We start from the raw sequence: 15000 nt of genomic DNA, 5'->3' as shown, positions 1-15000 counted from the left end.
TTTCCAAGGCCAGCTTACAGACAGGGGTACCTTGGTCCCCACAACACAGAGTAAATGGATTGTAGATGCTGTATGTCCTTTAAAAAAATCAATATAATCACCCTTGTACACTTACACAAACATATACGTTCATAACATACTCTATCATGTAACTAAATAATCATATGCTGCATAATCCTTTTATAAAAAACTCATTGCCGACTAATATGATTCCGAGTCATTCCTCATGTCTGAGAATAATGAACATTGGAAGAATAATTCTATGGGGACCCCATCGCTGTAAATCTGGCCTTATATATTTCAGAGTCTTTCATTCCTCTACTTAGTTTCAATTATCATAAAGTCCACAATTGCATTGAATATTAAGCACCTTAAATGAGCTAAATAACATTCATGTTACAAAATTTATTTCAAATACAATAAGTGAACTTGTTTGCATAAAACAATTCATTCACAATTAGTTCTTCTTTTAATCCAACTATAGGTTCACCCTCCTTCATTCTCTATACTCCTGCTCTCCCAAGGAAGTAGTGAAATGAATAAATAAATTAATAAAATCTGGACCTGTAAGGTGAAAGTAAATATTAACAAGACATTTCTAGCAACAGTCACATGATCATGGTAATAAAATGAAAAACTCGTTAGAACATATGCAGTCCTCTCAAATATTTCTAGAAGTCCAGACTATAACCACTTTCTTAGTCTCAGGGTCACTTCTAGTCTCTACTTTATGTACTATCAATGTATAAATCAGACAAAATCCTCATACAGAGATATCACATAAAATGGAAAAATTAATTTATAAAACAAATAATAATAGTAAAACAATAATAATATGATTAATGATAATGAAGAGAAAAATAAGAATGATGAGAATAACAATGACAATCCTAATAATTAATCTTATAACTCCATATGCCAAGACAGTTCATGCCATGGTATGAATGGTCATGCCTCCAGGTCATGCCATGATTTAAAGGCCCTTTTGGTGTGACCTAATTGGTCAGAAATCTCTATAAGTTAGGGTGACCTAATCCTGTTAATTTTTTCTGCTTCCCTTTAGATACCTTCTAAATGATCGAAATCTTACTTCTTTCTGGTGTTGCTCCTTAAGCTCCTGCTGCCAAATACGCGAACAGCAGTAATAACTCCTGAGCTGAATTGTGTGCCCCAATATAACAGGAGTGACTGCTACTGAGGCTTGTGTGGGAATGGAACATTCCTGGACAACCCAAGTTCAAGTGGCATGAGCAGAAAATAGAGCTTTGAAGTCTCTAAATGTCTTAGGGTTCACATTCTGAATCTGGATAGCAAATCCAAGCCTTTAACCAGCTTCTATGTCACTGCCATATTTATGGCTGTGCCCATCTAAGGAGCTACCCTGAAAATTACAGTCTCGGCTCAGTCAGGTATGACTGCAACAAATCCACCAAGTGAGAAATGAAGGTTTGGTTCTACTTTCTTGACATGGCGGTTGTTAACACCATCACAGTGCAGAGAGCAAAGGTGGTATGAGTTACCGGCCTTCGGAACATAGCCTGCATGTGAGCTATTGTAGATGTATACCCTACACAAAAGTGGGTCAGTCAGTACTTTGGGTAGTATATTCCCAGCATGACCTGGGTATCATCTCCAAGGTAGTTCAATAAAAAGAATGAAAAATTCAACAAAAATATAACTCTATCACCCCACAAAACCATATTACTTCCTTTACAAAGTGTAAACCACATGAAGAGATAGTATAGTCATATAACATACATCAGTCAATAACAACTTTGACATTGCACATCACATTACTAAAAGATTTCACAATATGGTCATAGAGAAAGTACATAAAACTAATAAAGAGCATAATGCATTACATGGCATGGGCTGAAGCGGAAAATAAAACCTGAGCATCGGCCAGGCAGCTACAAGCATTTCCCTAGGAGCTGGCTATGTGATCTCCATGGACATTCGGAGTTATTGGGTTAATATTGACAATAATGATCATCATCATCATCATAATAATAGTAGTAATAATAATAATAAAAATAATAATTAATAATAATAATAATAAGGATGCATCAGATGATAAAATAATAAGTATTCTAACAATATTCCTAGCAGTTGTGTAATTTTAGAACTATATCTCTATATCTCATTTCTATAATACTGCACTCAAGTTTCCACAAAATTAGAAGGTATTCTAGTGAATATTCCTAAGTTAACATTTAGTTTGTATTGCATATATCATTACAAAATATTTCTTGTCAGTTTTACATACATTATATATGTTTATTGTACCACATTATGTTGAACATTATTACTATATAAATTTCAAGTTGTTAGTCAAAAGATTTTTACAAGTGGCACATTAGGTCCTGGAAAAAAATCAAGGAAAGGAGGAAAACCAAAACTTGATTGTAAGGACTTATCAGCGATGTCACTTTTAAAGGTAAGGACACAAGATGAGAGATTCAGGAACTGTCTTCGTAAGTAAGACAGTGAGCAATCTGGTACATTTTAAGCATATAATCAGACCATGCACAGAAACAACAGCACACCCAGTCTGTTATCAAATAAATGCCATTAAAAAAAGTATTATACACTGTGGCCTCTCTAATTTCCTTACACTATGCACAGTCTTTTGAAAGATTTTGGTAATTCACATTGTTTGAACAGGAGCAACAAACTTTTGTTACACAGCCTTACCTATTAGATTGAAGTTACTCATATATCTTCAAAGAGTGTGTGTATATATATACATTATATATATATATATATATATATATATATATATATATATATATATATATATATATATATATATATATATATATAAATATATATATATATATATATATATATATATATATATATATATATATATATATATATATATATATAATATATATATGTATATATACACACACAGACACACACACACACACATGAGATCTTTGCAATGGTGTTAGTGGTAAAATACAATAGCACTTTCCATTGTTTCTGAGTAATCACATGGAATCTAACTTGGAATAATGAAATGGACATGATGATGATCATGAAGAAGAGAAAGTAAAAGAAAAAGTACTAATATCCTTTGATCTATCTCTATCTATCTATCTATATAAACAGACAGATAGAGATAGATGGATAGGTAGACAGATAGCTAGCTAGAATGAGCAATAGACACATAGATATAGATAAAGATTTATAAAATGAATTGCTTTAGTTTTGTTAACACAAACTTATATTCACACTGTGGGTCTTCAGTCATTCTTTAATTAAACGTTTCTTCCACAAACACAAAATAAAACGACGGCAACTAAATAAAAAATGATAACCAAGAACACAAATTTTAATTGTGACCCAAGTCAAGCAAAAACTGAGAAATCCTAATGTACAAGGACAGAGAACCCTCCTATGGCTGTGACTGAGACTGGCATCGAGGGTATATACCGGCGAGGAAGACGAGAGTGGAGGAGACGAGGTGAGGGAGGAACTTAACCATACGCCTCTAGGAAAGGCTGTGGGGGTTAGTCCTCCAGACTGAAGTCACTGTCTTCATCCTCCTTCATGATAGAGGGTCCCTTGATGGTGACTCCTGGGGGGATCAGGGTCTTGTCGATGAGCATTCCATGTCTGTTGGGGGAGAGAATAATGGCTGTGTCGTTAAACAGTGGCTGATTGATTTCTGTTTGGGATGATGGGCAACAGTTTAACGGTGAGATCTCTAAGTGGAATCTCCATACATGTTTACAAATGTATATTCTCTATACAAGTAGAAAATGTACACTAACCACATACATGTCTACAGATACAGATTCTATGTGCAGATATATCTGCATTCTCCATTCACATTGATATACATTTTGATACACACAGCAACACTGATATACACAGTGATTAAGAGCACACAAGTAAAAAAAGGAAATTTAATATCTGTACTGTCAAAAAAGAAACTACCTCTACTACTTACTCTATAAGGAATGACTCCACATCTGTTGCATAAAAGTCTTCCCCAAATTCATCTGTGAGGCGGACAAAGTTGCCCACCATCTGTCCACTCTTGTAGATCAGCAATGCTGGTAGACCTGTCACTTTCTGGAAATTGAACAAAATAATTGCATTTTCTTTCTCTCTTATTATTCAAACTCTGAATGCCAAAGCCAGAAAAGCTCAAACTCAGTATCATCTCCATGAGTGCATATGCAGTAACAAATACTACATCAGCTCAAGTCAACAACAAAAATATATTCTAAAGTAAAGACAAGGAAAACACAGGCAACAGGACTGGTTAAACAACTTACAAAACGACTGCTGACACCAGCTGCTGTTGCATGTAATCTGCAGAATTTGACATGTGGATACTCCAGAGCCAAGCAAGCCAGACAACCATTCATGGCCTCACATCCTGCAGCTTCCTGCAAGATAAAATAATAACAAAAAATAATAAAAATACATTTAACAATTAGATTATAAACTAGGTTGTGGAAATGAAGTAAATACCATCCTAATAAAGTGTAGTTAAGGTTGTATAACAAGATAAAGCCTTTGTAACATTGAACTCAGAAACGTAATTCATAAGAGTTACCCTAAATAACCTGTTGTGAGGAGTAACACAAGATTTTTTTATCAAGAAAGGCTAAGGCTGCATGATAGAAACACAATAAAACTGTTATTAGGTTTACTAGAAACTCACTACATCCAGGGCAAACTGTGCATAGAACCCCACACAGATCTCTTGAGACACTTTGTGAGGATTAAAACAAAACTGAACTAAAACACAGCTATTAAAAAGACTTAGCAACTTACTTCCTCATATATGTGAACAATTATTGTGACCTCCTTGTCCTCTTTGTCAATGGCATCGAGGAATGAGTCTCCATTATCGAGCGCAATCAATGTACCAAACTGGGCCCTGTGGATGAATGACTGGGTCAAAAAATGAATTCTTGTAAGAACTTGTAAGAAATTAGTTACAGCACTTCCGTCTCATCCTGTCAGTCAAACCTCATATCTTTCTCATGTGTGTGACAGTTAGAGGAGTTTAAAAAGGATTTACAAGCCTTAAAGTAGTCTGGTAGATGTGATCTTTTAAATTATGAAAAAAAAAAAAAAAATTATCCACTATAGGATTCCTCAAAGAATTCAAATCATTGTCCTTAATTCATACCATAATACATCAAACTATTATAAGCAATTAATGAAGCATCATTTTCTGTCATGACCATTTACTGTACTTCTGTACTTTCCTTTTCTTATCACTATCCTTATCAACTAAATTTTCTTTGTGGAAATTTCTCATCACTGGATCCTCTGTCATCAAGAAAAATTATATTCTAAAAGCAGTTAGTCATAAACAACCTTTTCACCATATGATTTGGAAAGGTAAGTTGAATCCACTAACTAGCTTTCCCTACAACATTAGCAAAGGGAACTAGAAACCACTTGAACAGATTTTCCTAGACAACCAGTGAAAGTATTAGGAACTGCTTAGATTATTAGAAAAAGAAAGAAAGAAAGAAAACACTTACAAGGTCTTAAAAAGAAAGAAAGAAAGAAAGAAGAAAATTGCTTTAAAAAAAATAAGAAGAAAAAGGTTTCTCTAGGCTAATGAAAATGAGATTTTTTACAAGAATTTTATATGCTTTTTTATAAAACATTAAGTTTTCTTTATCTGGACTTTGCCAAAAAGTTTAACAACAACCTTGAAACTCCAAGCAAATGAATAAACAATTTTATTCACTTACTTAGTTGAAGTTGTGGCCATCATCTCCTCCATCCTCTTTGAGATGTACTGCCGCAGGAACTCTTCGTCAATCAGGCGGTCCACATCCTCCTCCTCCTCATTTTGTTTTTCTTTGTCTTTTTCTTCATCCAGCTGTTGAGGAATTGCACAGAGATGATAGAATGGGTCTTATGTTGCTTGTTCTCTGTTTGTGCCTATTGAAAATTTTGTTATTCTGTGTATAAATTAACAATATCTGACAAATACATTTTCAAGTGATATGCATATTATCATTATTTTTTCTAATTCTTTCTTTTCTTCTTTCTTGGATTATAATCCCCAAAAGTATTCAATCTGCCACTTTTCCTTATGAATTCTATACTAAACCCTAGCAATATACTGTGCTCTCTAAACCTCATCTACCTGGATGACGTGACCATCAAATCATGAATAAATTTGGCTTGAGGGGCAGGTGTGTGACCCTGCCACCATGGGAAAATCTGGTTGTGGGCTGAGTGATGTAAACTTGCCATCAGGAGCATTTTGCCTGAAGGCCAGGGTGACGGAAAAGACTCGCTAAGCCTAATGTCTGTATTTTGGGCCATATGAGTGCGGTGAAGTAATCAGATTGAACTGTTTGCCTCTTGTTACAATACACAGATATATCTGTGGAAATTTTTTAATTGGGCAGGAGCTGTCAAAAGCTAGTGAGCTTCATTCCCATATATTATCTAATGTAAATAAAATGCAGAGAACCCGGACCCCCTCCCGATTACTGTATTTCCCTACCGGGGGCTTTGCCCCTGGACCCACTCCCGATTGCCGTATTTCCCTACCAGGGGCTCCACCCCTGGACCCCCTCCTGATTACCTAGCTTCCCTTCCCTAGATCGCCACTGACTACATTTAGAAGTGCAAAATGAGTTTATCTTGAAGTTGAGGGGATGGCGGTTGGGAAGTAATGAACCAGAGATGAAATTCTACAACTGGAACACGATTATTGTATTTCACTGAGTTTCGTGTTATCCCCGATATTGTAACAATTTCAGTGAGATCAATTTCACCGCAAACTTGGAAAAATCAGAAACGCAAGTAGCGCCGTAAACAACCTTCACCTTTGGAACAAACAACGAGAACTGTGACAACAGAACTGTCAAATTTGCCGGGAGAGGGCAGCGATGCGCAAGTATGGATGTACCGTGTATTTCTAATGAAACTATGGTACATATATGGTAAAATCGATCACATCGTGTATTTAAGGAATGAACATATGATAAATGCGTTTTTCATTAAACTTTCATATAAATTAGAATACAGAAAAACATTTTACTACAGTGCACTTATAAGAAATTTGTCGTGACGTCACGAGCTACATGCGCTAAAACAGTTCATGTTGAGTTCCTGCGTAGCTAAGTGGTTTGCTGTGATGCGAAGGGAGTTGGACTTAGTCACTGGAGGCTCATGGGGACTTAGTCCCCGCACGGCATTCTGCATGCCACATTTTCGTCATTTAACGCGAACAGGTTCGCTTCTGCAAATCAATTTTGATAGCAATGAATGTAGTTTTTCACCGCCTACAACGCTATGATCTTCAATTTTCTCCTAGCCAGTGCGGTCCTATTGTAAACCTTAACCCTGTGTTCTTTTGTTTGCCAAATCCTCATCAAATACAGTCTAGATGGAGGCCAAAAGAAGAACATATCCTTATCAAAACACCAGAAATTATTTCTCTTCATTTCTATTGATAATATTTAGCTAATATGTTACATTTCAAATTAGGATCAATTCATACCACTTGCTTTTAGGAATTAACTATTAAAAATTAGAGTAAAATGAACAGCAGTCCCAAAATCTACTTCGACAAAGGGTTGCAGATGATGCATAATTGGAAAAAAATCTCGAAAGTTTTCAAAAATTGCTGACAGGAAGCATGTAACTTATTCTCATATTCTCATTTTAGTTGGTTTTAATTTTTTATGTGATGTGAGGTCAACAATAAATATGTATTGATGGAAATCAAATTCAAAGAATAAATACTGAGATGACTGAATACTGACACTTAACCAAGGGAAAATAAATCAACAACAACAACAACAAAAAAAAGGAAAAAAAAAAAAAAAAAATACAATACTAGATCCCCCACCCTCCAAAAAAAAAGTCACTGGTCTATATAGTTCAATACTAAATATTTTGAATTCACCAACACTATCAGAATGAGCATTCATAAAAAAAATAAAAAATCTTACATGTGACCTGCAGCTCATAGCCAACTTCTTTGCAAGTTCAAGGCGTTCTCTTTCTTGCTCTTTGCGTTTTTCCGTCTCCAGCTGTTTGAAACGCTGCCAGTCTTTCAGCACGCCTTTGGGCCCAGTCTGAAAAGAGATGAGACTGTACCCTATCATTCAAATAAAAGATTTTTACCCAACTGACCCGGATGCCCCATTGTGAGTTCATTAATTGCTCAACAAGTAACAGATCTTAATATGTATCTGGGAAGAGGATAAACACTGCAGAGGGGAGACATTCATGTACTGGAAAAGAGCTAAGAAGGTTTTGTGTGTGTGTGTGTGTGTGTGTGTGTGTGTGTGTGTGTGTGTGTGTGTGTGTGTGTGTGTGTGTGTGTGTGTGTGTGTGTGTGTGTGTCTGTGGGTGTGTGGGTGTGTGTCTGTGGGTGTGTGTCTGTGGGTGTGTGTCTGTGGGTGTGTGTCTGTGGGTGTGTGTCTGTGTGTGTGTGTTAGTGTGTGTGTGTCTTAATGTGCGTGCGTGTGTGTCTGTGTGTATTTGTGTGAGTCTGTGTGTATTTGTGTGTGTGTATATTTGTGTGTGAGTGTATTTGTGTGTGTGTGTATTTGTGTGTGTGTGTATTTGTGTGTGTGTGTATTTGTGTGTGTGTGTATTTGTGTGTGTGTGTATTTGTGGGTGTGTGTGTATTTGTGTGTGTGTGTGTGTGGTGTGTGTGTGTGTGTGTGTGTGTGTGTGTGTGTGTGTGTGTGTGTGTGTGTGTGTCTGTGTGTGTGTGTGTGTGTGTGTGTCTGTGTGTGCCTGTGTCTGTCTGTGCCTGTGTCTGTGTGTGCCTGTGTCTGTGTGTGCCTGTGTCTGTGTGTGTGCCTGTGTCTGTTTGTGTGTGTCTGCGTGTGTTTGTGTGTGCCTGTGTCTGTGTGTGTGTGTGTCTGTGGGTGGGTGTGTCTGTGGGTGTGTGTGTGTGTGGGTGGGTGTGTCTGTGTATGTCTGTGGGTGTGTGAGTGTGTGTCTGTGGGTGTGTGGGTGTGTGGGTGTGTGTCTGTGGGTGTGTGGGTGTGTGTCTGTGGGTGTGTGTCTGTGTGTGTGTCTGTGTGTATTTGTGTGTGTCTGTGTGTACTTGTGTGTGTGTGTGTGTGTGTGTGTGTGTGTGTGTGTGTGTGTGTGTGTGGGTGTGTGTGTGTGTGTGTGTGTGTGTGTGTGTGTGTGTGAGAGAGAGAGGGAGAGAGAGAGAGATGAGGGATACAAGCTGTAGAGAGAAGAGGGAAAGCACAAATGGAGAGAAAAGGAAAGAGAAAAAGGAGACAGAAAAAAAAGAGAAAGAAATGGGAGATAAAAAGGAGACAGAAATTGGAGAGGAAAAAAAGGAGACAGAAAAAGGGGAGAGAGAAAGATGCCAACCACTCACATTAGTGGATGATCCCTCCCAGCTCCTTAGCTCAGTCTCCGGAGGTGGCTCAAGACTCGCATCCTTAACTGCCGTCTGCGACCCAGACTCCTCATCCTCCTCGTTGTCATCTTCGCTCTCGTCTTCCGAACTGCTGCAATAATACTCTAGCTTCTCCCCGAGGATGCGGTCCTCCAAAGTAGCCATGGCGTCTGAGGTTTAGATTCACTAAAAGGGGTGAAAAAACAGGGGACTATGCAAATTTGTGTTTTGATCAAATTTACAAATCTTACTTTCCTGAAAAATGGCAAACATAATTTAGAACTGCTAGTCAATTTTTTTAAACAATTTACTTATAGACATTCATATTCCCAACTTTTCTTTCTCTCAAATCAAACCTTAATGAAATCACGATACCCAGATATATCACAAGTCTCTCTCTAAAAAATAAATAAATAACAGTAATAAGAAAAAACTAAACCAAGATTAACACATAAAGAACACGACTTCTTAAAAAGTAATCAAATAAACAACAGTATTAACAAAACCTAATCCAAGAATAACACGTAAAGAACACTTCACTAAAAAGAATTCATAAAATAAACATCAGTAATAACAAAACCTAAACCAAGAATAACACGTATAGAACAGGACCACAAAAAAATAATAAAATAAATAACAGTAATAGCAAAACCTAAACCAAGAATAACACGTAAAGAACAAGACTTCACTAAAAAATAATCAAATAAACAACTGTAATAACAAAACCTAAACCAAGAATAACACGTAAAGAACACGACTTCACAAAAAAATAATAAAATAAACAACAGTAACAACAAAACCTAAACCAAGAATAACACGTAAAGAACATGACTTCACAATAAAATAATAAAATAAACAACAGTAACAACAAAACCTAAACCAAGAATAACACGTAAAGAACACGTCTTCACAAAAAAAAAAAAAAAAAAATTAACAACAGTAACAACAAAACCTAAACCAAGAATAACACGTAAAGAATACGACTTCACTAAAAAATAATAAAATAAACAACAGTAATTACAAAACATAAGCCAAGAATAACACGTAAAGAACACGACTTCAAAAAAAAATAAATAAATAAATAAATAAACTATAGTAATTACAAAACCTAAACCAAGAATAACATGTAAAGAACACAACTTCACAAAAAATAATAAAATAAACAACAGTAATAACAAAACCTAAACCAAGAATAACACGTAAAGAACACGACTTCACAAAAAATAATAAAATAAACAACAGTAATAACAAAACCTAAACCAAGAATAACACGTAAAGAACACGACTTGACAAAAAATAATAAAATAAACAACAGTAATAACAAAACCTAAACCAAGAATAACACGTAAAGAAAACGACTTCACTAAAATAAATAATAAAATAAACAACAGTAATTACAAAACATAAGCCAAGAATAACACGTAAAGAACACGACTTCAAAAAAAAAAATAATAAATAAATAAACTATAGTAATTACAAAACCTAAACCAAGAATAACATGTAAAGAACACAACTTCACAAAAAATAATAAAATAAACAACAGTAATAACAAAACCTAAACCAAGAATAACACGTAAAGAACACGACTTCACAAAAAATAATAAAATAAACAACAGTAATAACAAAACCTAAACCAAGAATAACACGTAAAGAACACAACTTCACTAAAAAAAATAATAAAATAAACAATAGTAATAACAAAACCTAAACCAAGAATAACACATAAAGAACACGACTTCACTAAAGAAATAATATAAAAAAGCAACAGTAATAACAAAACCTAAACCAAGAATAACACGTAAAGAACACGACTTCACTTAAATAAATAATAAAATAAACAACAGTAATTACAAAACATAAGCCAAGAATAACACGTAAAGAACACGACTTCAAAAAAAATAAATAAATAAATAAATAAACTATAGTAATTACAAAACCTAAACCAAGAATAACATGTAAAGAACACAACTTCACAAAAAATAATAAAATAAACAACAGTAATAACAAAACCTAAACCAAGAATAACACGTAAAGAACACGACTTCACAAAAAATAATAAAATAAACAACAGTAATAACAAAACCTAAACCAAGAATAACACGTAAAGAAAACCACTTCACTAAAATAAATAATAAAATAAACAACAGTAATAACAAAACCTAAACTAAAAATAATACTTAATTAAAACGACTTCACTAAAATAAATAATAAAATAAACAACAGTAATAACAAAACGTAAACCAAGAATAACGTGTAAAGAACATGAGGTCACTAAAAAAAATAATAAAATAAACAACAGTAATGACAAAACGTAAACCAAGAATAACACGTAAGGAACACCACTAAAAAGAATTCATAAAATAAATAACAGTAATAGCAAAACCTAAACCAGGAATAACACGTAAAGAACACGACTTCACTAAAGAAATAATATAAAAAAGCAACAGTAATAACAAAACCTAAACCAAGAATAACACGTAAAGAACACAAATTCACTAAAAAAAAATTGTAAAAAAGCAACAGTAATAACAAAACCTAAACCAAGAATAACACATAAAGAACACGACCACTAAAAAAAAAATAATACAAAAAAAACATCAGTAATAACAAAACCTAAACCAAGAATAACACGTAAAGAACACGACTTCACTAAAAAAAATAATAATATAAAAAATGCAACAGTAATAAGAAAACCTAAACCAAGAATAACACGTAAGGAACAAGACTTCACTAAAAAATAATAAAATAAACAACAGTAATAACAAAACCTAAACCAAGAATAACACGTAAAGAACACGACTTCACAAAAAAATAATAATATAAAAAAAGCAACAGTAATAAAACCTAAATCAAGAATAACACGTAAAGAACACTTCACTAAAAAGAATTCATAAAATATACAACAGTAACAACAAAACCTAAACCAAGAATAACACGTAAAGAACACGACCACTAAAAAAAATAATAATATAAAAAAAGCAACAGTAATAACAAAACCTAAACCAAGAATAACACGTAAGGAACAAGACCCCAACCTCGACGGTCTTCAGCCTCTCACAAACCGAAACATTCTCTCTAAATTCCTCTCACACAAAGAAATAAATCAAATAAGACGCTCTTAAATAACCAACCTTGACAAAATCACTAGGGAAATGGGAAGAAAGAGTGATGAGGAGGCGCTGAAATATGGAATTAATTATTGATTTTTCTCCGAGTCAAAACAAGTCGGTCTGACATCTGGCGGCGGCGAGGCGAACTACGAGCTTATCTATTTATTTAATTATCTTGATGAAGTTCAGCTATATATTTCGAAATATCCATATTCGTCATTGACATTTATTTCTTATCATCTATACATATTCTCATTTGTCTCCTATCTATCGTTAACTTTTGTCTTTTCTTTGCTGTATAATGAATGTCTTTACAATAATTAAGAAAGATGAAATAATAAAAAAGGTGATGCTAATGATATATAATAATGTAAGCGACTTAATATCAATAACAGTAATGATAACAACAGCAATGAAAATGGTAAAAGTTAATGTTAATGATAATATTAATGATAATGATAATAACAATGATGATGATGATGATGATAACAATAATGATATGATAATAATAATAATGATAATAATTACGATGATAATAACAATATGATAATGAGAATATCAATAATTATGATGTTGATGATGATAATAATATGATAACGAGAATATCAATAATTATGATGATGATGATGATAATGATAATGGTAATAATAATAATGATAATAATAATCATCATAATGATGATAATAACAATAATTATAGCAATAACAATGATAATTATATGATGATGAATTGCAATAATGATGATAATTATATGATGATGAATTGCAATAATGATAATAATAATAATAACAATAATAATGATGATAATAGTAACAATAACAACAATAATGATAATAATAATAATAACAATAATAATCATAGTAATGATAATAATAATAATAATAATAATAATAATAATAATAATAACAATAATAATCATAGTAATGATAATAATAATGATAATAATAATAATAATAATAATAATAATAAAAAAAAAATAATAATAATAATAATAACAATAATAATCATAGTAATGATAATAATAATGATAATAATAATAATAATAATAATAATAATAATAATAATAATAATAATAATAATAACAATAATAATAATTAGAATCATTACTATTACAATAGCTAATAATGACGATAATAATAATAATGATAATAAAAGCATTATAATTATTATCATTATCATTATTATGATAACTAATAATAATGACAATAATAATGATAATAATAATGATTACAGTATATGATGAAAATGATAATAACAGTAATAATAATATTGATAACAATCATAATAATAATAATAATAATAATAATAATAATAATAATAATAATAATAATAATAATAATAATATTAATAATAATAATGATAATGATAATAATAATAATAATAATATCAATAATGATAAAAATGATAATGATGATAATAATAATGATATTATTAATAATAATAATAACAAAAATGAAAGTGATGATGATGACAATGATAATATTAACAATGATACTACTACTACTACTGCTGCTACTAATAATAATAATGATAATGATAAAAATGATAACGATGAAAATGAAATAATGATTAATAATAATGATAATCATAACAATGATGATGATAATTATAACAGTGATGATGATAATCATAATAATGATGATGATGATAATAATAATAATGATAATAACTATGATGATAATAATGATAATAACAAGAACAGCAGCAACAGCAACAATACTAATAATGATAATAATGATAATAATAATAATAATAATAATAATAATAATAATAATAATAATAATAATAATAATAATAATAATAATAATAATAATAATGATAATAATAATAATAACAATAAATAACAACAGCAACGACAATAACAATATGATAACCATAATCATAATAATGTTGACAATAATAATGATAATAATAAAAAATGATACTACTATCAATAATAATATTGACAACAATGATAATAATTACAATGATAATGATAATAATAATAATGATAATAATACCAACGATAATGATGATTATGATAATGATTATAATAATAACAATAATGAAAATGATATTATAATGATAATAACAACAATAATGAAAACTAGAATGACGGTAACATTAATAAAAACATTAATAATAATAATGATAATAGTAGCAATAATAATGATACTGATAACAATAGTAATAATAATTACAATAATAATAACAACAACAACAATAATAATAAAGACAATGGTAGTGACAATGACAATAATGATGATTATAATATCTATCATCACTATCATCACCATTATCATAAAAACAATGATCATAGTCTCAATAACAATTGCAATGACAACGATACCAATATCAGTGATAGTAATAATGGTAATGATAGTAATAATATAATGATAGTAATGAATATAACGATGATAACAGTAATAATTATGATGATAATAATGATAATGATAATAATGAAAAGAAGAATGGTGATGATATATATATATATATATATATATATATATATATATATATATATATATATAT

General features: G+C 31.7%; 1 protein-coding gene across 2 annotated transcripts; it reads right to left on the bottom strand.

Moving 5' to 3' along the window:
• Nucleotides 1–2889: 2889 nt before the first annotated feature.
• LOC113822765 (phosducin-like protein) lies at nucleotides 2890–12657 on the bottom strand. Of its 2 annotated transcripts, none has more exons than XM_027375305.2 (8): nucleotides 12511–12657; nucleotides 9359–9565; nucleotides 7959–8084; nucleotides 5736–5866; nucleotides 4798–4903; nucleotides 4293–4406; nucleotides 3962–4086; nucleotides 2890–3624 (listed from the first exon to the last, which is right to left on the bottom strand). In XM_027375305.2, exons 2-8 carry the CDS (start codon nucleotides 9542–9544, stop codon nucleotides 3519–3521), a joined length of 894 nt encoding a protein of 297 aa, XP_027231106.1. In that variant the 5' UTR covers nucleotides 9545–9565; nucleotides 12511–12657; the 3' UTR covers nucleotides 2890–3518. The 2 variants fall into 2 exon arrangements, with proteins under 2 accessions (XP_027231106.1, XP_027231107.1); XM_027375306.2 differs by having other exon boundaries at nucleotides 9359–9549; nucleotides 12511–12654.
• Between the last annotated feature and the right edge of the window lie 2343 nt (nucleotides 12658–15000).

Source organism: Penaeus vannamei, chromosome 37 (assembly GCF_042767895.1).
Source record: "Penaeus vannamei isolate JL-2024 chromosome 37, ASM4276789v1, whole genome shotgun sequence".
NCBI classification, from domain to species: Eukaryota; Metazoa; Arthropoda; class Malacostraca; order Decapoda; family Penaeidae; genus Penaeus; species Penaeus vannamei.
The sequence above is the reverse complement of the archived record's forward strand: the minus strand, read 5'-3'. Positions and strand labels throughout refer to the sequence as shown.

Excerpts from the sequence above, each read along its gene's own strand:
- LOC113822765 (XM_027375305.2), bottom strand. The coding sequence starts at position 9,544 with ATGGCTACTTTGGAGGACCGCATCCTCGGGGAGAAGCTAGAGTATTAT. Across the intron at positions 5,867-7,958 it reads CTATGAGCTGCAGGTCACAT|CTGGATGAAGAAAAAGACAA; the intron begins GTAAGATTTTTT and ends ATTCCTCAACAG. Across the intron at positions 4,407-4,797 it reads TTGTTCACATATATGAGGAA|GAAGCTGCAGGATGTGAGGC; the intron begins GTAAGTTGCTAA and ends TTTATCTTGCAG.